Source organism: Phacochoerus africanus, chromosome 9, assembly GCF_016906955.1.
Source record: "Phacochoerus africanus isolate WHEZ1 chromosome 9, ROS_Pafr_v1, whole genome shotgun sequence".
NCBI classification, from domain to species: Eukaryota; Metazoa; Chordata; class Mammalia; order Artiodactyla; family Suidae; genus Phacochoerus; species Phacochoerus africanus.
Genome location: NC_062552.1, coordinates 59,491,035 through 59,514,843, shown reverse-complemented (window position 1 = coordinate 59,514,843; position 23,809 = coordinate 59,491,035). Strand labels below are relative to the sequence as shown.

Here is a 23,809-nt window from a genome sequence, read left to right as displayed (position 1 = left end):
ACAGCCACAGAAACAGCAGCAGCCCGGGCCCTCACGCCTGACCCCGGACCCCGCCGTCGCCGGGCAGCGGGAAGCCAGGTTCTTTTGCCACCTCCCGGCCAGGTGACTACCCCAAAGCTTTTCCCACCCCCTAGGCTCCCCAGTTTGGGGACCCCATCCCGAACAGTCTCTGCCACCTACCTGAGGAACTACACTTCCCAGCGGGCGCTGGAGCAGCGACCACAGCTCCCAGCGTGCTCCTAGGCGCAGCTCCGCCCTCGGCTTTAACCCCGTAGTGACTGCCAGCTGGCGCGGAGGGGGGCAGGTAGCCTCCGGCGGGAGTCGGGGTGTCTGTGCAGCAGAGCCGAGGAGAGGACGGGATTGGGGGCCTTGGGGAGGACGGAGCCAGGGTTAACCCAGGACAGGTGGGGGCGGGGGGGGGGTGGATGGAAGAGTGGGTGGGAGGCGAGCCTTAGATTGCCGGTCCCTGGAGAAATTAGGAACTTGGAAGTTCACCTTTTCCAGCAAAACGGGGCGGCGCTGAGGGTGGGGGTAGGCGAGGGCAAAGGAGTCTGCCCTGGCTAAATGCCCCCCTCCGCCCAAAACACACCTTCGTCTTCGATCTCGCAACGCACTGGAGAAGGGGCAAGTGGCAGACTTTCCTCCCTCAGCCAGGTGGGAACTGGCCACGGTGAGGGAGTCCGCCTCTGCCTCTCTGCCGAGGCGCTGACTTGGGCGGTTTCCTATTCCCCTCTGGACCACAGCCTGGAGCTTGGGGAGCCCTTTCTGATGCCTCTGGCCACCTGCCTCGGAGTCGTGTGGACCTGACTCCAGTGCTGATGTGCCTGGACATCCATGCATTCACTCTTCCTCGTCCTCGCTATGGTGCTGATCAGTGGGTGGTGGCAGGCTCGTCCTCACTGCTGGCTGAGCCTCTAAGCATCGGACTTTCCAGCTCTTATCTTCCAGGCGCAGACATCCCCTCAGCCACTGTGGCAACAGATGCAGGCCCAATTCCAAGCTGTGGGGTGATGAGAAAGCAGAGTTTCCACTCAGGGGTGGAAGTGGAGGTAGAGGCAGACAAGAGACAATGGAATTATTTCAGGTTCTAGGAGTGCCAGGAAGAAAGGAAGACGTTAGGGGGTTGGGGGGAGGGCCTCTCTTAAGTGTTCTCAGAGGGGACAGCTGGGTCAAAGGCAGGGGGGGAGGGGGAAGACCAGTGTGCTTGGAGCAAGTGAGTAGGGGGAGCCTGGGAGAAAATGAGGTGACAGTATGGGCCCAAGGAAGGATCTGGACTTTATTCTAAAATCAGCATGAATTCATGGAAGCTTGAGGAAGATGTTAATGAGCTCCCCAGTGTCCTGAGCTTTCTCAGCATTTTCTGATGAGGGCCAGGGGCTGTGGCCAAGCCAGCTGACTCTCCTGCCAACCCCAGTTGACCATGGCCCCTCCTTTTCTTTTTTCTTTTTGGCTTTTTAGGGCCACAATGGGGGCACATGGAAGTTCCCAGGTTAGGGGCCAAATCGGAGCTACAGCCACTGACCTAGCCACAGCAACTCGGGATTTGAGCCGCAACTTCGAACTGTACCACAGCTCATGACAACACCAGATCCACTGAGCGGGGTCAGGGATAGAACTGCATCCTTGTGAATAGTGATCGGGTTCGTTGACCGCTGAGCCTTGAAGGGAACTCCCAACCATGGCCCCTTCTGACACTCTGGGTTCTCCTATGAAAACTGGGAGTGTTAATTCCTACTTCACTTGGTGCACACCTGGCCCAACCTGTTGTCATCCTACCCCACAGGGCCTGCCACTCGTCCCACAGAATGCCTGAGGGCCCTGAGCTGCATCTGGCCAGCCACTTCGTGAACGAAGCATGCAGGGAGCTGGTGTTTGGCGGGTGTGTGGAGAAGTCACCTGTCAGCCGCAACCCTGAGGTGCCCTTTGAGAGCAGTGCCTACCACATCTCAGCCCTGGCCCGAGGCAAGGAGCTGCGCCTGACGCTGAGCCCCCTGCCTGGGGCCCAGCCCCCACAGGAGCCATTGGCCCTTGTCTTCCGCTTTGGCATGACCGGCTCCTTCCAGCTGGTGCCCAGAGATGCACTGCCGCCCCATGCCCACCTGCGCTTTTACACGGCTCCACCCAGCCCCCAACTTGCCCTCTGCTTCGTGGACATCCGTCGCTTCGGCCGCTGGGAACTTGGAGGCGAGTGGGATCCAAGCCGTGGGCCGTGTGTTCTGCTGGAGTATGAGCAGTTCAGGTAGGGCCAGCAGCAGGTGTGATGAATATAGTCCTGGGCTCCAGGCCTGGCTCGTTAGTGCCTCGTTGGCCAATGAGAAGTGAGTTCCAGCCCTCCCTGGGCTCCGACCCTTCATCTATAGACACAATGTCCTTCCCTGGGGACAGCCCCCTGAGCTAATGGATGTCAAAACCCAGAACTGATGTGGGAGGAGGTAGGGGCAAGAGGTGGATGGGTAGGCATGCCCTGAGGACATGGCCAGTTAGTGTTAGAGCTGGGACTCAGATCAGCATCCCACACTGCTTCTGGCGCTCTCTGGAAACCAACAAGAAAGGTGTGGGGAGGGGGGAGGGAGCTTAGCAACTTGATGTTAAGAGGGGAGGCTGAGTGGAAATTGCTTCCAGCGGGTGGGGAGGGGCCTGCCTAAAGAAATGGTTTCTGAGTCAGGCTGTGGTCTCCCACCTTCTGCCTGCCCACTGGTCTGTGTCCCGTGCTCTTTGTGACTGTCTTCTGCCTGAGGGAGGGGTAACAGCCCCACCTGTGATGTGATGCAGGTCACGTAAGATACACAGTGTCAGCCACGTCCTTTCCTCTCAAGGTAAAATGTGTATGAGTCTCTGCTTCGTGCCAGGCCAGTTCTAGGTGTTGGGGGTTCAGCAGTGATCAGTGTGGATGTGGTCCCTGCTCCCACAGAGCTAACGTTCAGATAGGGCAAGGGGAACAAGGAAACCAGACCAATTCAAATAGACACATGCTTGAAGAACAATTCAAGAGGTAGAAAATAACTTTGGGCTGAGGAGGTGGCATTAGGAAAGGCCACCCCAGGTGACATTTGAGCTGAGGCCAGCCATGCATGCCTCTAGAAGTGTTCCAACAAGTATCACAAACTCAAAGGCCTGGAGTGGACTTGGCAAGTCCTCCCTTTCTCGGGGAAGGCACGCCTTCGGTTGCCCATTGGGGTGGGCTGGGCATCTCTGGCACCACAGAACACTGTGGCGCCAGGCCTTCCCGGGCATGAGCCTGCGTGCACGCCTAGGAAAGCGTCTGTGTGGGTCTTGGATTTCTCCCATTTCACCTTTTCTGGAAAGTTACGCCACAAGGTTAACTCTTGCCAGCTGGCTCTGAAGTTTCTTTCACATGATTAGCACTTTGGCCATTTGTTTGGTCCTCCAGCTGCAAAGTCTGCGGGGGGCCGACCACCCACTCTTACCTTTACCCCCAAACTGTCTTCTGGCCCCCTATTTCATATCCTCCTTGTGCCCATCACTGAGTCAGTCTTGCCATGACTCACAAAGAAACAGGATGCATTTATTCTTATGGTGATGAGGCGACCCATGACCCTTGGAGGTGGGATGCGGGCTGCTGAGGCACTCACCAGCCAAGACTTGCCCACTCACTCCTAAACAGAGCTAGTACAGCTGCCTGGGAGATCTTCAGCATCTTGAAGTAGGTGACCCCACCAACGTCAAGTTCTCACATCCAACCAACCAGTACTCCTAGACAAGAGTTCCAGACTGTGGGCATACCTGAGACCCTGGGATTGCCTTGTTCTAAAAGCTTTCTTGAGTTGGAGGCACTTTGGTGATAAACACACCACATATGTCGCCTCATTGGTTTTCTTGAACATGTTCCTTTTTTTTTTTTTTTGTCTTTTTGACATTTCTTGGGCCACTCTTGTGGCGTATGGAGGTTCCCAGGCTAGGGGTCCAATCAGAGCTGTAGCTGCCAGCCTACGCCAGAGCCACAGCAACGCGGGATCTGAGCCACGTCTACAACCTACACCACCGCTCACAGAAACGCTGCATCCTTAACCCACTGAGCGAGGCCAGGGATCGAACCCACAACCTCATGGTTCCTAGTCGGATTCATTAACCGCTGAGCCACGATGGGAACTCCACATGTTGCTTTTGATTGGTATTTTTTATCTTTTGTAATGAATTAAAATCCCACATTGTTGTTCCTATTTAACAGAAATCTGAGGTGCCCACTGCAAAATACCACCGAAGCCAGGAAAAGGGGAACTGGGACTCAGTTTCCTCCCCTTGCACCCAGGAACAGGATCCTAACCCACTGGGAGGCAGGGAGGGGTTGGGGGTGGGAGGCATGGGTGTCACGTGTCTAGGCTGTGTCCCTCCAGGGAGAATGTGTTACGAAACCTAGCAGACAAGGCCTTTGACCAGCCCATTTGTGAGGCCCTCTTGGACCAGAGGTTCTTCAATGGCATTGGCAACTATCTGCGGGCAGAGATCCTATACCGGTCAGCGGGCAGGCCTTGGGCACGGGGGCAGGGGTGGCTGGGTGCATCCACATTCCCACTGCTTAGCATGGCTCCCTCTCTCCACCTCACCGCAGGCTGAGGATACCCCCCTTTGAGAAGGCCCGCACGGTTCTGGAGGCACTGCAGCGGCACAGGCTGGTGAGTGTGCAGGATAGGGGTGCCCACACACTTATCAGTACAGGGTGGGTCAGGTGTCTCCAGCTTAGTGCCTTTCTTGGCTCCCAGCCTGTTTCCTCTTCTCTACAACGTGTGTGCATGTGGGGGTAATGGGGGCAGATGAACTATCTCTGAGTCCTGCCAAGTTCAGAAGGGATCTAGCCCCTCAGGGGTTCAGCCACCCTCAGAGTGGTCCTGCCTCACGCTAACAGCTAGGTCGTACCCCTGCCCTTTCTCCAGAGTCCAGAGCTGACCCTGAGCCAGAAGATCAAGGCCAAGCTGCAGAACCCAGACCTGCTGGAGCTGTGCCACTCAGTGCCCAAGGAAGTGGTCCAGCTTGGTGAGCCTGGGTCAGCTAGCTCTGCTTCGGCATATCGTGTAACCCAGGACAGTTCCTGCTCCTTTCTGGGCCTGGGGTTCCTGCCTGGGGAATGGAAGTTTGTTGACCTAGTTGCTGCTAAATATGTGGACTAGATCTCCTTCCCTATCATCATTTATCAGGTGTCTATGTCCTCTGAGCCACCCATGAGGCGGGCAGGGTGAGGATTCTTCACTCCACTCCAGATGGGAAAGCCATGGCTCAGAGTGGGGAAGACACCAGCCTGAGGTCACACAGCTGGAGGAGGGAGAGCCTTGGCCTCCTGACTCAGGCCATCAGCTTGTGAAGCTGAGGTCTGAGCCAAGTCTAACAAGGCGCCCCCTCCTCCCTGCCTAAGTCAGCCCTCTGACCTCTGCCCGGTTCCTCTGTCCCACAGGGGGCAAAGGCTATGGGCTGGAGAGCAGGGAGGAGGACTTTGCTGCCTTCCGAGCCTGGCTGCGGTGTTATGGCACACCGGGCATGAACTCCCTGCGGGACCGGCATGGCCGCACCATCTGGTTCCAGGTTTGGGCTCTAATGCTCACACAGGAAAATGGAGACCCAAGGAAGCTGGTGGAATGGAAAGAGCTGGGGTCACACTGTGCCTGAGGGTCTGAGCTTTCCCTGTGCTATGCCCCTTCCCTCCTCTGAGTCAGGGTTGCAGCTAGTGGAGCAGCCCAGGGCAGGGTGACCTTGCTGTTGGCTCTGACCTGTGTGGGGAGGGGATGGTCAGAGAAGCTTCCTAGATGGGGGGGGGGGGGGCTTCACTAATCTGTAAGGACAAGTGAGTTATGCCTCTCCAGGGAAAATTCCCCCTGCTAGGTTGACTCCTGAATTCCCCTCATTCCATTTTAGGGGGATCCTGGACCCCTGGCACCCAAAGGTAAGCTACTCCTAATGCAATAAGAGAGCAGAAAGGACTAGTTGCCTGCAAGGGCTAGAGCACCCTTCTCCATCCTGGTCCCCCCTCCAACTCTGGGAGTCACCCCAGAGGGGGAAAGTGGGAGTCTGGAGAGAGAGGGCTGAGGCCACTGGACCCTCCAGCCCGTCAGCATCAGTGTCTTACAGGGGGCAAGTCCCGCAAGAAGAAATCCAAGGGAGCACAGCAGGGCCCTGAGGACAGAGTGGAGGTAGGCTCCCTGCGGCTGCCTCCTCCCTGCACGCCTCCCAGGCCAGGCTCTTGGGCAGCCCCTTCCCTTGCCAATGGTGGGTACTAACCAACCTCTTCTGAACTGCTAGAGCTCCTCAGAGACCTGTTTTCTCTCCATCCAGGATCCTACACTTCAAAACAAGGCCCCTTTAAGGACACGAAGGGCACAGAGAGGCCTTGAGCAGAGTACAGCCCAGCAGCCCAAGGGGGTCAGCCTCCAACAGGACCCAGAAACCCCCCTAGTCCCTGAGAAAGGGAAGAGGAGGAGGCGACAGGCAACCTCAGGCAGGCCTTTTGTGGTGGCATCCTCCTCTAGAGAGGGAAGGGGCACCACCAAAACGAGCTTTCCAGGAGAGGAGGGGCTGGCAGCTAGTGCAGTGGGAGGAAGCTGGCGGGGCTGTCCTCAGCCTGCAATCTGAGCTGTGGCCTCCCTCGCCTGTTCTCCTAGGCCGCCGCAGGCCCCGAAAGATCATGGGTGACACCCCATCCTTGGAGCCTGAGGGGACATCAGCTTCTTAACAGGAGGTTCTCCTTGCCTGCATCCACCCCTTCCTGCTGCCCTGCTCTGGATCTGGCCTGTGTGGCTTCCTAGAAGTTGCAGGGAACTGGATGCCCTTGGCCCTATAGCCATTCCCTATACAACTATGATGTTTTTAATTATACCCTACCTTCCCCACTTTTTAAGCCCACATGAAAAATGCTTTAATTTTTAATAAACTGATAAACTTGAACTTCTTGGCACTTCTTGGGCTGGCTGCAGGAGGTCTGGGAAGGCTAAATGTGGAGAGGCCTGCTGCCCAGCCCTGGGTTCAGGAGGGCCACTACCTCTGCATGGCCCTCAAAGTCCTGGCTCTCAAAGGACAGTCTGCCTCTGCAGGGATAGCCCTCGAGAGGTGGTGCGGAGACCCGCAGCCCAGGGCTGCCTCCAGTCCAGGATTCCTCAGGGCTGCAGCTGCTCCCCCAGCCTGGTCCAGACTAGTCAATGCTCGCCTCCTAACGAGGGCCAGCCAGAACCCATCCACCAGGCCTACTCCTCAGCCTCAGGCCCTCTGCCTGTGGACACAGGGGAAGAGCTGGTTATATCATCCTCTCTTTGTCAAGTTTATGGTCACCAGTATCTCCAGTCTCTCTCAAGGGGGCTGCAATCCAGACCCTGTGGGCACAGATAACCTTAAATCTTGCCCCTGCCTCCAAATGCCTGGGATAAAACCTTCCCCCATCAAAGCCTGAGGATGGGCCCTGAGGGCACCAGGCAGGGACTACCAGCTGGGTTCCTGAGCCAAAGGTTTATTGTTTAAGAGGTGACTGATCCTTGCAAAAATAAGGATCAAAGCCTTCCACAAACCCCCACCCTCAGGGACTCAATTCGGTGGGGGTTGCAGCACGAGCAACAGGGACTGCACTTGGAAGGGAGAAAAGGTGAGCTTCAGGCGGGCATCCCGAAGGGGCAAGGGGCCAGCAGGGTCACGCCGCTCCAAGAGGTCACAGCTGGAGAACAGGAGGGGTCATGAGGCACCGCGAGGGCACGACTCCCACTCCCACCGTGCTCCCTCACTCACAGGACTGCCTCCTGAACCGGCAGCGATGTGTGAAGCCAGCAGTCGACGTGGCTGCCATGGGCCTCGTACAGCCTCAGGACCAATGTGCGGCCCTGGGGGCTGGCCTCTGCCTGCGGAGAGAAGGAGAGGCGGGCAGTGGGCGGGGGCTGTGGGCGTGACCAGCCCAGGACCCCGCCCCCGTGCCGCCCCACCCCTTGCCTGCTTGACAGTCTCCAACACCACTGCGGGCGAGGACAACGAGAAGGCGCTCCAGGCGGCGGCAGGCGCAGGGCCGGGGGCAGGGAGCGCCAACAGAGGGAAGTTTAGGCTGTAGGCAGCGGGAATAACGCCAGCGTCCTGGAAGGAGCCTGGGCGCAGACCAGAAAGGGAAATGGGGTGCAAAATGAGGGTAGGCGCAAGGGACCGCTGTCGTTTTATCCTCTGACTGCTCGGGCAACAGAGGCTCAGAAGAGCAAAGAGGGACCTGGGATCCAGCACTCACCTTTGTGCGGCATCAGTGCATAGGTGAACTCATGGCGCCCCATGTCAGCTGTGGCGTCAGGGGACTTGGGTGCCCTCAAGCTGGGTTGGGGAGGGTAGGTAAGGGCGGTGCTGGAGCTGTTTTAGTTCTGTCCCAGGAAGTCCGCGCCCCCACACCATCCCCCCGGGGGTACCCCGCTCACAGCGAGAGGCTGAGGACGTTGCCTCGAACTGACGCGCCATACTTGCAATCATTGAGCAGAGCCAACCCAAAGCCGTGCTCTGACAGATCAATCCAGCGGTGGGCCCACACCTGGAGGGTAGAAGGGAGAGCACCCCGGGGTCCCACCTTCTCCTTGTGCTCCAGAGTTCCTGTCACCAGACCGAGGGGAGTCCTAGGGCTACAGGACTGAATTCCAGCGCTCACTATAGGTGGCCCTGGGCACAGCACCCAACCTGTCTAAAGCCTGAGTTCCTCATCTGGGAAAGGGGATAAGAGTACTTATCCCACCAAATGGGCATGAGTAGCACACTAGACAAAGCATTCAGTACAATGCCTGGCATACATGTTAGGAACCAGAAAGTACTATCATCATCTTCCCCCCCTCTCCCATAGCACACAATTAGTCTTGCCCCAGCCAGGGAGGATCCCAAACCCCTCACCCAGCCCCACCCCAAAGTCAGACCTCAAATCGAGCCCAGTCCCAAGAGGTGTTGTAGTGGGTGGGCCGCTGGAGATGTCCAAATTGGACCTCATAGGTGGCCTGGGGGCTCCGCACACGGGCAGGGAACTCCACCTTCAGGAACTTGTGCGCCTCATGCCAGTGCACCTGGGGTGGGGGTGCAAGGGGAGGGACAGACCTGGGCTGACTCCTCCTCACCAGCCACACCTGGGGAAGATACCCAGATGCCTGCCCCTGCTACCTCAGTGTGGAAGCGGACATAAGGGCAGCCGACATCCAGCACAACCTCCTGGCTGAGCCGACTGCTGGGACTGATCTGCAGCAGGAACCAGGCACTGCCTTGCACACCCCCCTCGGTGCCCACTGCCAAGGTCCCTGCTTGGCCCAGCACTGGCTTCCTGTGGAATAGGGGAGGGAGGCACTGAGCCAGGACAGCTTGGTGGAGGGCACCCATACACTTGTATTCCCACCCCCACTACTCCAAGTCCTGCCCAGCCCGCACCGAGTTTCTAGGTGGTAGTCCATGACGTCCCATGCATCCCAGTACAGGGGGACATCATCAAACAGCACAAACTGGTTCCCCACGGTGCCCTCAGCAATGGCCTCCCTGGAAGGACATGAGGATTGGTACTTCACAACGGTATGACTCTAGTCTCTCCAGCTGTTCGGGTGGGTGGGGTGCAGGCAGGGTGAACAGGCCCAGGGGACAGGAGATCCCCAACCCAGCCTGCCCGGCTCCATGTGGGTCCCAGGCCAGAGCCACTGGTGGGTTACTGTGGTCAGCTGTGGCCAGGGGACAGAGGGAGAAAGAGCTCAGAGATCCACCTGCCAGGCACTGGGAGAAGGCAGTGAAGGGTTAGCACCTGCCAGAGGCCACCAGGACCAGGGACGTCAGACGGCCGATTGGGTCCAGCCTCACCCGGATTATGCCGTTGTCCAGAGTCACAGAACCATCCGTCTTGATGAGAGGGGGCCTTGAGGCTAAGTCTGAAGGGGCTTGTCGCAACCAACAGCCTGCCCGACCCCAGCCCTAGCCCCACCTCACCACTTGCTCCAGGCTGGGGAGCTCGGAATGCCCATGTTGTTAGGAACAGCCCAACACAGCCCCCGCCCCACAGCGACATGCCAGCACTCACCTCTTGCATTACACACACAGGCTGCTGGGGCAGCGGGGGCTGCAATGAGGTTGGGGTGGGAGCAGGAGCATAGCCCATGCTGGGTACTGTCACCAGGGCTGGGGATGAGGCCTGGGCATCAGTGCAGCCTCCCTGACATTTCAAGAACCTTACTTGGGGTGGGGGGTGGAGGGGTGAGTACTAATACTACTCTAGCCTGGGGCAGAGATCCCCAGAGGAGTGTCCCCCACTCGGTCTGGCCTTGATCCTTCCTGCTACATTAGCCACCCTTCTCCCAAGCTCATACCTAGGCTGTGGGCCCCGCCAGGCCTGGGCAGGGCCAACACTTCAGTGCGCTTCCAGGGCAGCGTGTTGACAATGAGGAGGCCCTCGGGACCTGGCTCCCCAGCACACAGGGCTGCAGCTGCGGCACTGAGCAATGTGTTACCATGGGACCGGATGTCTGGGGAGAGACTGGTTGGTCATGGGTGGGCAGTGGGCCTGGGTGACCCCTGAGTGTCCCACAGGGGACACACTGGGGGCTCTGCCCTGGGTGTTGGAGCCAGCAGCAGAAATGCTGTCAGCCTCACCTTCGTAGTGGCACATGGCTTCCTCTGCCACCAGCTGGATGCAGCTTCCAGTCACCACATCATGGAACTGGTTCAGGAGCAGGAGCCTGTGGGGGTCAAGGGAAGGGCTGGGGAGGGCTGGGGAAGGCGAGGAGGAGGAGGCAGCCACAGAGCGGTCGGGTGAAGTTAGTGGGTGGCAGGGGGCAGACGTCAGGCTGACCTCCAGAGGTCCTGCAGCTGGGCTGCTGGGTACAGGAACTGGGCACTGCGGGCCAGGGCCAGGCTGCTGAGCAGCTCCACGTCATGCAGGATCCGCTCACACTCCCGGTTTCCCTTCTTGATCTGAGCCCAGGGTGGGGGGATCAGTCTAGAATCCGTTCAAGCATCACAGGACAGCTTCCAAAGCCTTCCCTTGCTCAGAACCCCTGATGGCTCCCCAGAGACTCCTGGATAAGGCCTCTTATGAGTGATCTGCCCCAAATACCTCCCTCCTCTTCCCTCAGCGGAAAGCCCCTCCTCCTTCAGGGAGGCTCAGTCCTGCCTCCTCTGGGCTCCTGAGCCTGCACCCCCACCCCCGCTCTTGCACGTCTTTCCTCTCTGCTGCTCATGGAACCCAAGCCTCTTCTCCCAGGTCTCAGCTGGGCTCTGTCCTCTGATTCCCACTCTGACCCTTTGGGCCTCTCACAGGCAACACCCCCTACTCCGCTTGGCTTAGCAACTAGCTCCTAACCTGGGCATGGGTGGTGTAGGTGCCATTATGTAGCTCCAAGAAGAGCTCCCCGACCCAAGTGCACAGCTGCCCCGAGTGGGTCTCCAGCGCTGAGAAGAGTCGCTCGGGAGAAGAAAACTGCACCCTGAGGGAGACCGCAAGCCTGGACCCCCGGCCTTGGCCATGTGACTCACCCTTCTCAAAGGCAGAGGCAACAAGAGGTCCAGCCCCCGAGTAAGGAGCTGCCTCCAGAAAGCTCTGTCCACACAGTCAGTTCTAGACCCCTCTGGTAGGGTTATGCCCCTTCCCATCCTCAGCTTTTCCCCCACCCTGCCTCCAGGGTAGAAGTTGGGAGGAGCCCTTGGTCTAGGATTGGAGGGGGTTGGATCTTGGGGAGGTGCAGGGCCCAATGTTTGAGCAAAAGGAAAGGCTCAAGGCAAAGGGGACGGTGGGGCTGAGGGAGCCCTGGCCCGACCTGGGCAGCCCATCTGTATCGCGCAGCCGCTTCAAGCGGTCCACCATGGTCTGGGTGGGGCCGCCACCCCCATCCCCAAAGCCAAAGAGGAAGGCACTGTGGTTGGTCCGCCCCTTGTCCCGGTTTTTGGTCACAGTCTTCAGCACCTGGATAGGCAGGGGCAGGTCAGCAGGGGGTCAACTGAGGACAGGATACCCAGCCCTCTCCAGCCTGCCCCCCACCGCCTTGGCCACAAGGTGCTCTCTCACCTCCTCCACACTGCCCTGCATCCCATATGAGTCACCGGGCGGGAAGTGGGCCAGCACACGGGAGCCATCCAGCCCCTCCCAGAAAAAGGTATGGTGCTGCAGGCAGGGAGACGGGAAAGAGAGAGAGGCCAGAGCCAGGGCTGGGGCAGAGCCCGGCCTCCCAGACCTGCCCCTCCTGCCGTGTGACCCCCGGGGAGGCAAGCCTTCTCTGGGTGAGGGTTGGGTGGTCTGTCCAGGACCCTTCAATATGCCTGGGGAGAGATGAATGGGCCAGCTGGGACCCAGGCCCGCTCTGACCCCAGCCCCCTGCGGCCTGCTCACCGGGAAGGAGTTCACCAAGTTCCAGCTCAGTTTCTGGGTGAGGAAGCGCCTGATGCCACAGCTGCGCATGATCTGGGGGAGCTGCGCCGAGTAGCCGAAAGTGTCTGGCAGCCAGAACTGCAGGGAAACAGGCCTCTGTGGCTTGGGAACCAGGGCTCTTGGTGGAGCAGCCACAGCCTGAAATCCTTATCACTCACGGACAAGCTGAGCCCCACGTGCCCACAGGCACAGCCGCTCCCAGCCTACCTCAGAGCACATCTTCCCAAACTCCTGCAGGAAGAAGTTCTGGCCCTGCAGGAACTGCCTCACCATGGCCTCTCCACTGGGAAGGTTCCCATCCTGGCAGTGAGGGAAGGCGAGGCGGCCAGGGTCAGCACCAGGTGGGATAGGCAGGAGCTCAGGGCAGCCCACCCCATCAGAAGCCAGGCTCTGAGCCCGGGTTACAGCTAGTGCCCAGGTAGCGCCCATCTCCTCCCTTCAGGCCAAACTGTCTGCCTGCCGTGGGTGGGGGCAGGGTGTCCAGGCCCGGGTCACAGGCTTGAGATTCTCCTCCCACTTGAAGTCCCAGGCCTTGGGATTCCAAGGATTAATAAGTGCTGCTACAGACGGGGCATGAAGGGCCTGCAGAAAGTCGCTGGCTCAGCTGAGGAAGGCCATGATGCTATGGCCTCAGGCTGAGGGACTGCGACTGCACTTACCATCTCCACCCAGGTACCCCCCACAGGCACAAACTGCCCACGGCAGGCAAACTCCTGGAGCCGGGCATGCAGGCCAGGGTAGTGGCTCTTCACCCACTGAAGCTGTTGCGCCTGTGGGGGCAGATGGGGCAGGAGCTGAGGCAGAAGCAACAAGAGCACCACCTGGGGCTGAGTACCTGGGGCCCAGAGGGCGGCTGGGGGTGAAAAGGAGCCCTGACCCTCAGGCCCAAGAAGCCCTTGGAACCTCACACTAGGACCTGTTGGACTCCAGGTGCCCCCACATGGCTGTCTCTCTGACCTGGGAGCAGGCAAATATGAACTCGGGATTCCGCTCCATGAGCTGAACAACTGTCACCCAGCTCCGGGCACATTTCCGCACCGTCTCCTTGAAGGGCCAAAGCCAGGCTAGACAGGGAGGGGGCAGAGGATAGAGGGCGAACAATAAGGTTCCCAGCTCCTCACAGATCTCCAGCCTCACCCCTGGCCCCAAGCCCAACCAGGCCCAGTCTGGGCCTCCAGAGGGTCACCCTAGCCCTCCTCCCACCCCAGGCCTTTTCCCTGCAAAGCCCTGTGGCAACTGTCCTGAGCACTCACTTTATATCACTCTTGCAAGGGGGGAGCAGGGGCTAGGGAAAGGAGGCTGGCTGGGACTATTGGATCAATTTTACACATCAGGAAATGGGGGCCCCAGTCGATGGAATAGCCTTACTCTGAGGTCTAGACACCTCTAGAGAGGATCCTTTAAGAGGCAGCAGGGGTTTGTCCCTGCACATACACTGAAGGATATCCTGGAACAGAGGGCAAGCCTTCCTGGGATGGACCTGCCTGGGCCAGCCATCCAGCGTGAGACACTACAGCCTCTCCTAACCCTAGGCCTCAGTCCCTTCTTTACCAGCTCAGCACCCGATATCCCATGCTTTGGTTCAGCAGATAAAGCCCTTATTCTGTGGTTCATAAACTTTCGCTGCATCAGAATAAATACCCTGAGGAGTTTGTTAAAAACATCAATTTCCCATAAGCCCCACAGACACTGCAAACTTAACAGGTTCAAAACTGAACTCCTGATCCCCTCCAGGAAACCTCCCCCAGCGTTCAAGTCCCCATCTCAACTCCTTCCACACCACTCCTATCTGAGGACTGGGGCACCCTTGTCAAACTCTTACTCATCGTCACTCCGTTCAAAGGTCACCTCCTCCTTTCTTGAATCCCCCATACCCAGCTGGGTTAAGTGCCTCTTCTGGGCCCCCTCCCCACCCCATACTTCCCTCCATCATGGTAGCAACTGTGTCTGCCTATTTTGTGGTCATCAATCTCTATAGTCCTACCCCTCAATATCTAGCATGGAGTCACATGGGGCATCAGATTTTGTTGAAAGAATAAATGAAGCCACACCTAGCAAAGCCCACAGTCCATTCCCCTTCCCCCATTTTACAGATGGAAAAAACTGAGGCCCAAGAGGGACAAGAACTTGATGTGGATCATGCAGTTCTATAAGAGCTTTAAGGTCATTCCTGCATCCCCCATCCAACCAGGCTGGTTGCTGTCCTACCTGTATCAATGTGGCAGTGCCCCATGGCATGGATGGTATGCTGGCTTTCACCCCCACGTTGGCCAAAGAACTTGGAAGCCAGGGCCTGGGCCACTGAGAAGGTCTCAGGCTGGGCAGGGTCACACACGTTCACCATCTGGTTGGCTGTGTACAGGGCTTGGAAGCTGCGCTGGTTGTCCTCCCCAAGGCCCTGGAGCAGATTCCGCCCCTTAATCCCCATCTCAAGCAAGCAGTCTCCAAAACTAGGCCCCAGCTGATCTCCCGAGAGTTCCCAGTAGAGTTCCCCCTACCTCCAACGCTTTGATCCCCTGCTCAGCACCGTTTCCCTCCTCCCCTTTACCCAGGGAAATCTTCCCAACACCCAGGCAGGCAGAACCACTCTCCCTACTCTGGATTCCCAGAGTCCCAACTACCCAACTCAAGAAACAGGCTGCCTGGAATAGGGCCCTAGAGAGTGGCAGGTGGAGTGGGGCTGTCAAGTACCTTGGCTATGCCCAGCAGCAGCTCTAGATCCACCAGGAGCTTGTGGACATCCTGGTGGAACACAGCCAGCTCAGCCCGGCTCACCCGGAACATCTTCTCTGGGTCAGGGGATGCAATCATGGATCCCTTGCCGGCCCCCAGGAGCCCATTGCAGGCTACTTCCACGTAGAGGGTCAGGCTACAAATGGGGGAGGCAGCCTCAGGCCAAGGGCCTGGGGACCCAGGGGCCTTGGGTGGGAGGACCAAGGAGGCACCCAGCGGACTCCTCATTTGTCCCCAGGATCCACCACCCAGAGGATCCCACAGTATGTTAAGCACCTGTGTGAGAGGGTCACCGATGAAACAACAGACTAAACCCATGTTCTGCTATTGAGTGTTCTGAGCCTTGGGCGGGGAGACTAAGTAGCCAGGTTTGGAACTGTGGGACTTATGCTGCTAGTCTTTTATTTCCAAAGCTGTCTTTATAAAGCACTGCCTTGGTCTTAGAACCCTCTTTGCTTATTAAAAATGTGTTTGGATCTCTCAGGCCCAATCTTTCAGAGCAAAAATCCATCACCCAACATGGACAGGCCGTGGTTTGGAGCAGCATGGTGGGCTGCAGTGCCGTTCTACTCAGTCTTCAGACAGCAAACATGATTTCCTTCCATGACCTTCCTCCTATCCCTCTCCTTAGTCTGGAACAGATTTCTCATGTTAAGCTCCCAGTACTTTCTTTCAGAGCCCTCGTCAGTTTTGGAATTACGTAAGTATATACGAGTCCCCCTGCTGTCAATGACCATCATAGTTCCAGTGTCTGACACACAATATTCAATAAATATTATAAAATATAATAATAATTATCTAAGAAGAGTTTTTGGATGGTGTGATAAAATGCACGTTATAACATGAAATGAAAGAAATCAGGACGCAAAATATCGAAGAAATACAACCTCAATTAGCAACAACTATGTCTGAAAGGATTCCTGAGAAGAAGGCTGAGATGTTAATAATGAGCATCTCTAGGTGGTAGGATAATGGGAGTTATTTACTTCTTTGTGCTTTTTGATATTTAACAGAAGAACCAAAACATTATCTTTATAATCAAAGAGGAAAATCCTGCTTTTTAAAAACAAACTGAGATATGAAGATAGTTGTCTTGAAAGTGGATGTGTTTCTTTTTTTTCTTTTTGTATTTTTAGGGCTGCACCTGCAGCATTTGGAGGTTCCCAGGCTAGGTAGGGGTTGACTTGGAGCTGCAGCTGCCGGCCTACACCACAGCCACAGCAACACGAGATCCAAGACCTGTCCGAAACCTATAGCATAGCTCACAGCAATGCCAGATCCTTAACCCACTGAGGGAGTCCAGGGATCAAACAAGTCCTCATGGATACTAGTTGGGTTTGTTACTGCTAAGCCACCAGGGGAGCTCCTAAAGTGGATGTGTTTCTGGGATCATTCTGGGCCTCAGCTCCTCCTTGCCAACTGGTAACCCCTCCTCTACAGTGCTGGTCAACCACAGCACAGGGACTCACTCACCTCCGGGGGTCTTCTTCCCCCAGCCTGTCAGTCAGGACATAGCTGGTCTTCTCTCCCTCTTTGGTCAAACCCTGGTGGGTAGTGGAGTGGAAAAAAAACAAAAACAAAAACAAAAACAGGCTTTCAGACAGTTTAGGTGAAGTAAAAGCTGAGGGAGGCCAGGCCCCTCCACCAAGTCCCTAGCACTGGCTCCTCTCTCCCAGACAAAGCCAAGACTGACAAATCAAGGATCTCTGGTAGCAGGTGCCCCAACCTATCTACCAGCAGAAAAGGGGTCTTGGGGGGTCATGGGTAGGTGTCAGGTCCTCTGTGGCTTCTGTACCCCTGAATAAACATCGGAAAGGAAACTCTACGAAGTCAGGGGCAGGTTTGCCTCATTCCCCACGATATCCTCAGTATTTAGTACAGGGACCAGCCCAGAGAGGGCACTCAGGAGACATCCACTGAGCCAGTGAAGGGAGGAGTCTGCCACCTTTCTGTACAAGAAGAACAACAATCCTAAACCTGAGATTGAGGGTTAGTTCAACTGGAATGGAAGCTGTGTGAACCTGAGCAAGTGTGCTAACCTCTCTACATCTCGGTTTCTTAGTCTGTCAATGGCCCTAAAGACTTACCTCATAGGATTGTGACGATTAAACCTGATACGGATGGATGCATAAACAAAGTACTTAATAGATGCTCTATATGGGAACTGGGATGGGATGGTAGAGTAGGGAGAGAACTATTTTTTCAGGTGAAGAGGACTTTTTAAACTTTATACTATCCCTATCCAGAACTGTTTGAAAGTCCCCATTCCCAACTGTTGTAGCATATATTATATATGATAAAAATTAGTTTATTAAAAACCAAAAATATGGGGTTCCAGCTGTGGTACAATGGGATCGGCAACATCTTGGGAGCACTGGGACACAGGTTCAATCCCTGGCACAGCACAGTTGTTTAAGGATCCAGCGTTGCCACAGCTGCAGCTTAGGTTGCAACTGTGGCTCCGATCCGATCCCTGGCCCAGGAACTCTATATGCTGTGGGGTGGCCAAAAAAAAAGAGAAAAACCAAAAATATAAAGTGATATAGTCTGCGAAGCCACTAGTCTGGCACCTGGTACTTAATAGAGGGTTCATAAATGGATCTGCCATACATACTACTGAATTTTATTAGTAATTACTTTCATCCCAGAATGGGAGTGTGACCAGTCAGTGACAGGATTGGTTTAGCACTATGTTGAGATCCATAAGCCACCCATTCAAGTATGAGAAGGACCAATTACACAGGGACCAAGCAGGACAGGGGACCTTGCCCAATCCTGAAATCCTGATAGCATCCGGCAGGCAGAGCCACTCAGCTGTGGCTTCTCCAGAGACCAGGGCTGAAATGTGGCCATTCCTGACCCGGTGCAGTGCTCCTTACCTGGACAGGTTCCCCATCACGCCACACCAAGCCTTCTCCATCACTTTCCCAACGAAGGTGAACTTCCTGACCCACCCATTCCTCTGGGATGGTCAGCTCCACCCGGAACCAACAGGTCCACCATCTGCAAGAGAACAACTGAGATGGGCCTGGGGGTTGAAGCCCTGTCCTTCTGACATACTTCCTTGGATTAAGGGTCAGCAAAGGCTTGAGACTTTTTCCAAGCATCTGCAGCATCACAAGGTATTCAACTTTGACCCATGAGAAAGAAGTAAGGGGGTGTGCAGCAAGGTGAAAGAAAGAGGGAGAGAATCAGGGGTCTGTGATCTGTCCTAGGGTGCCCTTCCTAAGGGGTGTCCAGGGAATGGGAGAAGGGGTAAAATGAAAACATCCCTGAGTTCCCATTGCGGCTCAGCAGTAACGAATCCCACTAGTATCCATGAGGATGTAGGTTCAATAGCTGACCTTGCTTCATGGTTTAAGTATCTGGCATTGCTGTGAACTGTGGTGTAGGTCGCAGAAGGGGAGGGGAGGGGAGGGGAGGGGAGGGGAGGGGAGGGGAGGGGAGGGGAGGGGAGGGGAGGGGAGGGGAGGGGAGGGGAGGGGAGGGGAGGGAAGGGAAGGGAAGGGAAGGGAAGGGAAGGGAAGGAAACTTTCCCATAAAGGCTGTGGGACCAGAGGGCTGTGTCCCAGCAGAGGGCGCTGCTCTGCCCTAAGTTGCTTTCTAGGGCAGCGGGCAGACAATGGAGGTGTGGCCCTTACAGCCCTCCCTCTGGGCGTTACCTACGTGGGTCCGAAGCTGTCTCCGACCTGCGCGGGGCGGAAGTCCTGCTGCACTGCCTCCTGGTAGGGAAGCCTTTCCGGCGTCGAGAAGCTGGAGAGCTCAGCTACTGGACAGCTGTCTCCGAAGAGCCTGGGCGGGAGGGGCCGGTGAGCGCGCGCCCACAGGCCAGCTAGCGGGTAGGGACGCGCTTCCATTTACTGCCAAGAGGGCTGCCCCACATCACACCGTCCTCCCCTGACCCAGCCCTGACACCAGCGGGTAATTGTCCACTTTGCCCCTCCGCCCGGGTGGCGGCTGAAACTTGAGGGCCTCCCCCGCCCCCCACGCCCCGCGAAGGCTAAGATCCGTGGAGCGCGGATGCGGGAGGCTGGCGCCATGGGCAAGGGGGCCATACCTGCCCCGGAGATTACAGTCGGTAAAGTAGACCGGCGACACGAATTTCTCCACCCGTTCCAGCGTAGTGCGCCAGTGCTTCACGGCCGGTGCCGCCGCCATGGTCGCGCGCTTACCCCTCTTCCCGGAAAGCCCCAGGTGCTGTCCGCGCCGTCCCTGGCCCGGAACCAAAGGTTCCGACTTCCGAAGGGCGCCTTCCAGGCCCCGGGCAGCTTTTCTTGGAACACCGAAGGCTCTCCCTTCTCCTCCTAGCTGGTGGCTGCCGGGCAAATCCCTCCCTAAATAAAGTGAGAAGTTTGACGCTGATTCTGCGAAAGGCCAGGGACAGAGACAGGCACGATGGCCAGGAGGTTACCCAGTCTCAGAAGCTACAAGCGGGCACCACCCTTGCCCTCTGGTCCCAGTCCAGACCTCTGGCTACCCAGGAAAACCTGCGTCCGCTTAACGTGGAAAGAGCCTGGTGCATTCAAGCCAACCAGCGGGCAGGTGTTAAATGAGGGAGGGCTCTGCACCCCAGTAACCTCAGCTTCCTCTACTGCATGTTTTATTTCATGTGTAAGGGTAACTGCTGCCCATCACCAGAAACTGAAATTTTGAGATGGCAGATCACAGACATAACAATCATGATTCTAAGAGAGTAATACATTTCCCTTCATGGGACTGACTTGTTTAGAGAAGCCATAATTCCAGAAACACCAATTTCATCCTCGTGTTAACTCTGGTTATCTAATGGCAGCGTTTTTCTCCCTCCTAGGACTAAGAGTCCTTGTCTGTAAAACCATTAGGAAGAAAAGAATATACACAACATGAGCCCTAATGTTTTAATGGAAATACTGACCAAGTCAGGTTTACAGTATTTCAAATGCAAATAGTAGGGAAAGGTAAGTAAGTACAGAATACCAAACGTGATTTAAAATATGGATATAACCTGGAGTTCCTGATGTGGCTCACAGGGGAAACGAACCCAACTAGGAACCATGGAGTTGCAGGTTCGATCCCTGGCCTCACTCAGTGGGTTAAGGATCTGGCATTGCTGTGGGCTGTGGTGTAGGTTGCAGACATGGCTCCAATCCAGTGTTGCTGTAGTTGTGGTGTAGGCAGGCAGCTGTAGCTCCAACTGTACCCCTAGACTGGGAACTTCCATGTGCTGTGGGTACGTCCCTAAAAAGCAAAATAAATAAATAAAAATATCAACTTGCTGCTGTAAGGTAGGCTGAGTTGAGCTTGGGGCTCAGATGTCAGAAGGCAGTAGGTTTTAAAAAACTGCTTGTGGGAGTACCCACTGCAGCACAGTGGAAGCAAATCCAACTAGTATCCATGAGGATGCGGGTTTGATCCCTAGCCTTGCTCAGTGGGTTAAGGACCCGGCGTTGCAGTGAGCTGTGGTGTAGGTGGCAGGTGCAGCTTGGATCCTGTGTTGCTGTGGCTGTGTTGTAGGCCGGCAGCTTTAACTCCAATTTTACCCCTAGCCCAGTAACTTCCACAGGCCGTACATGAGGCCCTAAAAAGCAAAGCAAAAAAAAAGAACAAAAAAGTACTGCTTTCTTTGTGCACTGATAAGTTGGGGTTTTCTCAACTGGCCCTGAAACCCTATCCTAACCTGCAAGCAGCTGCTCTGGGCATAACCCTATGCAGAGACAGCAACAGCTGGGGCTGCCCTGGTCAGGTCCCATCAATTCCAGTTCTAAGTCATCATGATCTTTCTTAAGCGACCAAAGGGGGACAGATAAGTTATTGCTGAGGAAACCTGAAGATCCTTCCCCACAATCACTGCCCCAGCTTCACCAGAGAATCTCCTCCCCCAAAGCTCTCTTGCCACCCTATACTTTTGGGCTCAGAGACTCCTGTAATTGTCCTGCCCCTCCACTGCCCACACGCTCCACAACAAAAAAATCTAAAATCGGAAGTCTACTCTGTGTTATAAAAGTCCAGAGCCAAAATATGTGGTTTTATGATGGTGATGTTGGGGATTTTCAATTAAACAAAACCACATAAAACACTGTCAGTTACTTTACTGACATGACTAGGGTGATAATGGTTGCTGGAGAAAAATCCATCAGAGTACTGGGAGAGGCTCAGCTGGTCTTTGTTCACAAAGTCCAGGCTGACCACATATAAAAATCCTAATCACTCATATTTAAATATCTGCCAGTGAAAATTTATGTAATTAAAAAAATGTATGTATATTCCATTTGCAGCTGCTAATGAAATGTATCAAATCTCCCTCAACTCCATTTATAATCACACACTTCTTTCAAATACTGGTTTGGTATTTAAGTTGTTCACCCCCATTTCCAATAGGAATAAAAAAAATAGAAGTGCAAACTACATAGCTGAACGACTTGCCTAGGTATAAAATATTTCCAAACAGTTGAAATAGGGGGAACAGTATGTACTAAAAGAATAATTCTGTACTAAAATAAATGAATAATTCTATTTTCTTTTTATGGTCACGCTGTGGCACATGGAAGTTCCTGGATCAGGGGTCGAATTGGAGCTGCAGTTGCTGACCTATACCACAGCTACGGCAATGTGGGATCCTTAACCCACTAAGCCAGGCCCAGGATTGAACCTGCATCCTCATGGACAGTGTGAGGTTCTTTACCCGCTGCACCATCAAAGGGAACTCCTGAATAATTCATTTTAAAAATCCGAGATATTTTGATTTGGGACAAATGCCAACTGACTGATAATTATTTAAAGCAAAATCCTATTTGTATCGTAGATAAGGAACTGAAGCCCAGATCCCTGCTTCACAATAGTTTTCTGGTGAGGACAAGGGAGTTTATTCCTTAAGTACGAACCAAGCTTTATTTATTTACAAAAAAAAAAAAAAAAATTGGGGGCAAGGAAGAAGACAAGTTTTACACAAAAGTACTACAACGGTAACTCCCTTTGGTAAAAAGTGTAATAAATGTCTTGTACATCTGTTCATAGGTACTAAATCTGAAGCCACATAGAACTATGGTACACAAGAAGCTAGAGCAGATATGCTAGCACATCAAAGCATATTTCTTTTTAATAAAAAATTGACAGTATGTACATTATTTACAAAAAAGAAAAAAAAAGTTAAAATTGTGTGTCTGTGTGTTTGTGAGAGAGAGAGAGAGAGAATAAAGCTGGTGGATGGCACTAGGGTAGACTAGTAAAGAAGCAGGTACAAAACAGTTCCACGGGACCTAAAAAGGACTGATTTGAACTTGAGGTTGAGAACCAGAGGAGAGAGTAAAGGGCAGGCAGCAAAGAATTCGTCAGGAATCAAATTCACAAAATGATCAATCTCAAAGCCAAACTGTAGGTCCCAGAGAAAAATCTAATGGGTGATTAGATGTGCTCAAGTGACCAGGAAAAAAAAAAAATCCAATCCAGTTTTTTTCCTTTTGCAGGGAGAGGAAAGGAGCAGTGATCATCAGAGTTACAATCCATCTGAGCAATGAGTCCTTCCCCAGTCTGTCAGTGCTCGCCAATCCAGTCAAGGTGTAAATAGCATCTGGTTCCCTCTTCGAAGGTCAGGCCCCAGGAGACTCCAGTCTTAGCTCTGCTGGTGTGTGCAAGCAAACTGCATGTCTCTGTGCTTGCGTGGATTTCCTTCCTCTCCAGGGCAAGCTAATACCCAAAACCCCTGGGAAATGTTCCAGCTCTGGCTTTGTAAGGTATCCACGTTCCTTATATGTAGCCCACTTGGTGCCAGGTTGCACCAGCCACACACAGATGAGGTGGCCATGTCCCAGAGAGGCCCAGTGAGGCTTGAAAGGCATCTTCCTTGTTTCTTCAGTGTGTGGGAGGGCATATGCCCCCCCACAACCCTCCCCTCAAGTTATCTGCTCTGGCTTTGCAGTTATGGGGCTTTGAACACTGTGCCATACTTGACACGGTACTTGTTAATGCTCACAAAGTGCAGGGTCTCTGTGTCACAGGTGGTAGTGCAGGGCACCAGGCCCTCCAGCCCCTCGCCCATAAGCCACTTGCTGGTCTCCGCTGCCATTTCACGGGGCACATGCTCCTTGGTCCATTTATCTACCCAGGCCTGGAACCTCTGATGTAGCCGCTTGCTTACACGCTCATGGGACTGCAAAATAGAAGGGAAAAAAATATCATGAAGTAGCATCAGAAATCTCTGAAGTACAAAGCCCTATTTTCTCCTAAAGCAGCAAGGGAAAGATGTGGGCTCAGGTCACTGATATCACTGTTAGGTTTTAAAAAAAAGAGGAGTGTGTGGGGGGCAACAGGAGTCTACTTGAAGATAACTGAAAGAGACTAAGAACCTAAAACATGTAGCGAGTTGGAACTCATAAAGCCCTCAGAAATGCCAACACAGGGTCTGGGCAGAACTAGCTCAATGCTTCTCGATTTTAGCATCCATCAGTATCACCTGTGGAACAGGGACGGTGGGGTCAAGACAGACTTGATAAAAATAGGTAGAGTTTCTTGTTTCCATCAATTTACATTTCTAAACCAGCAAGCCAGCTCTGTACCGAGAGTGAGACAATGAGTTGAGGTTATTTCTGTCAGCATGGCAATCCACTTCTATGTAAAACAGCTGCAAGGCAAAGGGCTTCAAACCCACTCCCTCTTCCCACTATTACCCCACCCTGCCCAGCAACGTGCTGGGCATAACAGGTCTTCAGGGGAGGTTTTCCTTCCTATTCATTCATCTGGTAAATATTTATCGGTGCCCATGAA

At 54.6% G+C, this 23,809-nt stretch overlaps 3 protein-coding genes across 15 annotated transcripts in view; 1 reads left to right on the top strand and 2 right to left on the bottom strand.

Annotated features, from left to right (window-relative positions):
• On the top strand, nucleotides 1–6,891 carry NEIL1 (nei like DNA glycosylase 1). Of its 9 annotated transcripts, none has more exons than XM_047795663.1 (10): nucleotides 1–102; nucleotides 1,784–2,239; nucleotides 4,356–4,475; nucleotides 4,571–4,634; nucleotides 4,893–4,992; nucleotides 5,408–5,535; nucleotides 5,866–5,893; nucleotides 6,079–6,140; nucleotides 6,283–6,428; nucleotides 6,609–6,891. In XM_047795663.1, the coding sequence occupies exons 2-10, from the start codon at nucleotides 1,806–1,808 to the stop codon at nucleotides 6,637–6,639; spliced, it is 1,113 nt and encodes a 370-aa protein (XP_047651619.1). In that variant the 5' UTR covers nucleotides 1–102; nucleotides 1,784–1,805; the 3' UTR covers nucleotides 6,640–6,891. The 9 variants fall into 9 exon arrangements, with proteins under 9 accessions (XP_047651619.1, XP_047651621.1, XP_047651612.1 ...); XM_047795665.1 differs by having other exon boundaries at nucleotides 6,283–6,445; XM_047795662.1 differs by lacking the exon at nucleotides 1–102 and adding an exon at nucleotides 567–654 and having other exon boundaries at nucleotides 6,283–6,445.
• Nucleotides 6,892–7,427: 536 nt separating this feature from the next.
• Nucleotides 7,428–19,368, bottom strand: MAN2C1 (mannosidase alpha class 2C member 1). Of its 3 annotated transcripts, none has more exons than XM_047795642.1 (26): nucleotides 19,128–19,363; nucleotides 18,737–18,862; nucleotides 17,950–18,073; nucleotides 16,544–16,614; nucleotides 15,029–15,206; nucleotides 14,546–14,735; nucleotides 13,295–13,401; nucleotides 12,997–13,107; nucleotides 12,545–12,637; nucleotides 12,299–12,415; nucleotides 11,978–12,073; nucleotides 11,730–11,875; nucleotides 11,276–11,399; nucleotides 10,766–10,887; nucleotides 10,567–10,652; nucleotides 10,284–10,439; nucleotides 9,998–10,108; nucleotides 9,725–9,857; nucleotides 9,364–9,468; nucleotides 9,103–9,259; nucleotides 8,865–9,008; nucleotides 8,382–8,491; nucleotides 8,201–8,280; nucleotides 7,918–8,066; nucleotides 7,720–7,829; nucleotides 7,428–7,648 (listed from the first exon to the last, which is right to left on the bottom strand). In XM_047795642.1, the coding sequence occupies exons 1-26, from the start codon at nucleotides 19,226–19,228 to the stop codon at nucleotides 7,522–7,524; spliced, it is 3,174 nt and encodes a 1,057-aa protein (XP_047651598.1). In that variant the 5' UTR covers nucleotides 19,229–19,363; the 3' UTR covers nucleotides 7,428–7,521. The 3 variants fall into 3 exon arrangements, with proteins under 3 accessions (XP_047651598.1, XP_047651597.1, XP_047651596.1); XM_047795641.1 differs by having other exon boundaries at nucleotides 9,725–9,819; nucleotides 9,998–10,095; nucleotides 19,128–19,360; XM_047795640.1 differs by having other exon boundaries at nucleotides 9,725–9,819; nucleotides 9,998–10,095; nucleotides 11,978–12,415; nucleotides 19,128–19,368.
• Nucleotides 19,369–21,914: 2,546 nt separating this feature from the next.
• Nucleotides 21,915–23,809, bottom strand: part of SIN3A (SIN3 transcription regulator family member A) — a 73,023-nt gene continuing 71,128 nt past the window's right edge. For all 3 annotated transcript variants that reach the window (XM_047794509.1, XM_047794507.1, XM_047794508.1), the window contains one exon: nucleotides 21,915–23,195. In XM_047794509.1, the coding sequence (XP_047650465.1) occupies nucleotides 22,965–23,195 (231 nt within the window). In that variant the 3' untranslated portion in view covers nucleotides 21,915–22,964. The remainder of the gene's footprint in view (nucleotides 23,196–23,809) is intronic.

Excerpts from the sequence above, each read along its gene's own strand:
- NEIL1 (XM_047795656.1), top strand. The coding sequence starts at position 1,806 with ATGCCTGAGGGCCCTGAGCTGCATCTGGCCAGCCACTTCGTGAACGAA. Across the intron at positions 4,993-5,407 it reads CAAGGAAGTGGTCCAGCTTG|GGGGCAAAGGCTATGGGCTG; the intron begins GTGAGCCTGGGT and ends TCTGTCCCACAG. Across the intron at positions 5,536-5,865 it reads GCCGCACCATCTGGTTCCAG|GGGGATCCTGGACCCCTGGC; the intron begins GTTTGGGCTCTA and ends ATTCCATTTTAG.
- MAN2C1 (XM_047795640.1), bottom strand. The coding sequence starts at position 19,228 with ATGGCGGCGGCACCGGCCGTGAAGCACTGGCGCACTACGCTGGAACGG. Across the intron at positions 13,402-14,545 it reads GCACTGCCACATTGATACAG|CCTGGCTTTGGCCCTTCAAG; the intron begins GTAGGACAGCAA and ends CTCCCTGTCTAG. Across the intron at positions 9,260-9,363 it reads GACTACCACCTAGAAACTCG|GAAGCCAGTGCTGGGCCAAG; the intron begins GTGCGGGCTGGG and ends CCTATTCCACAG.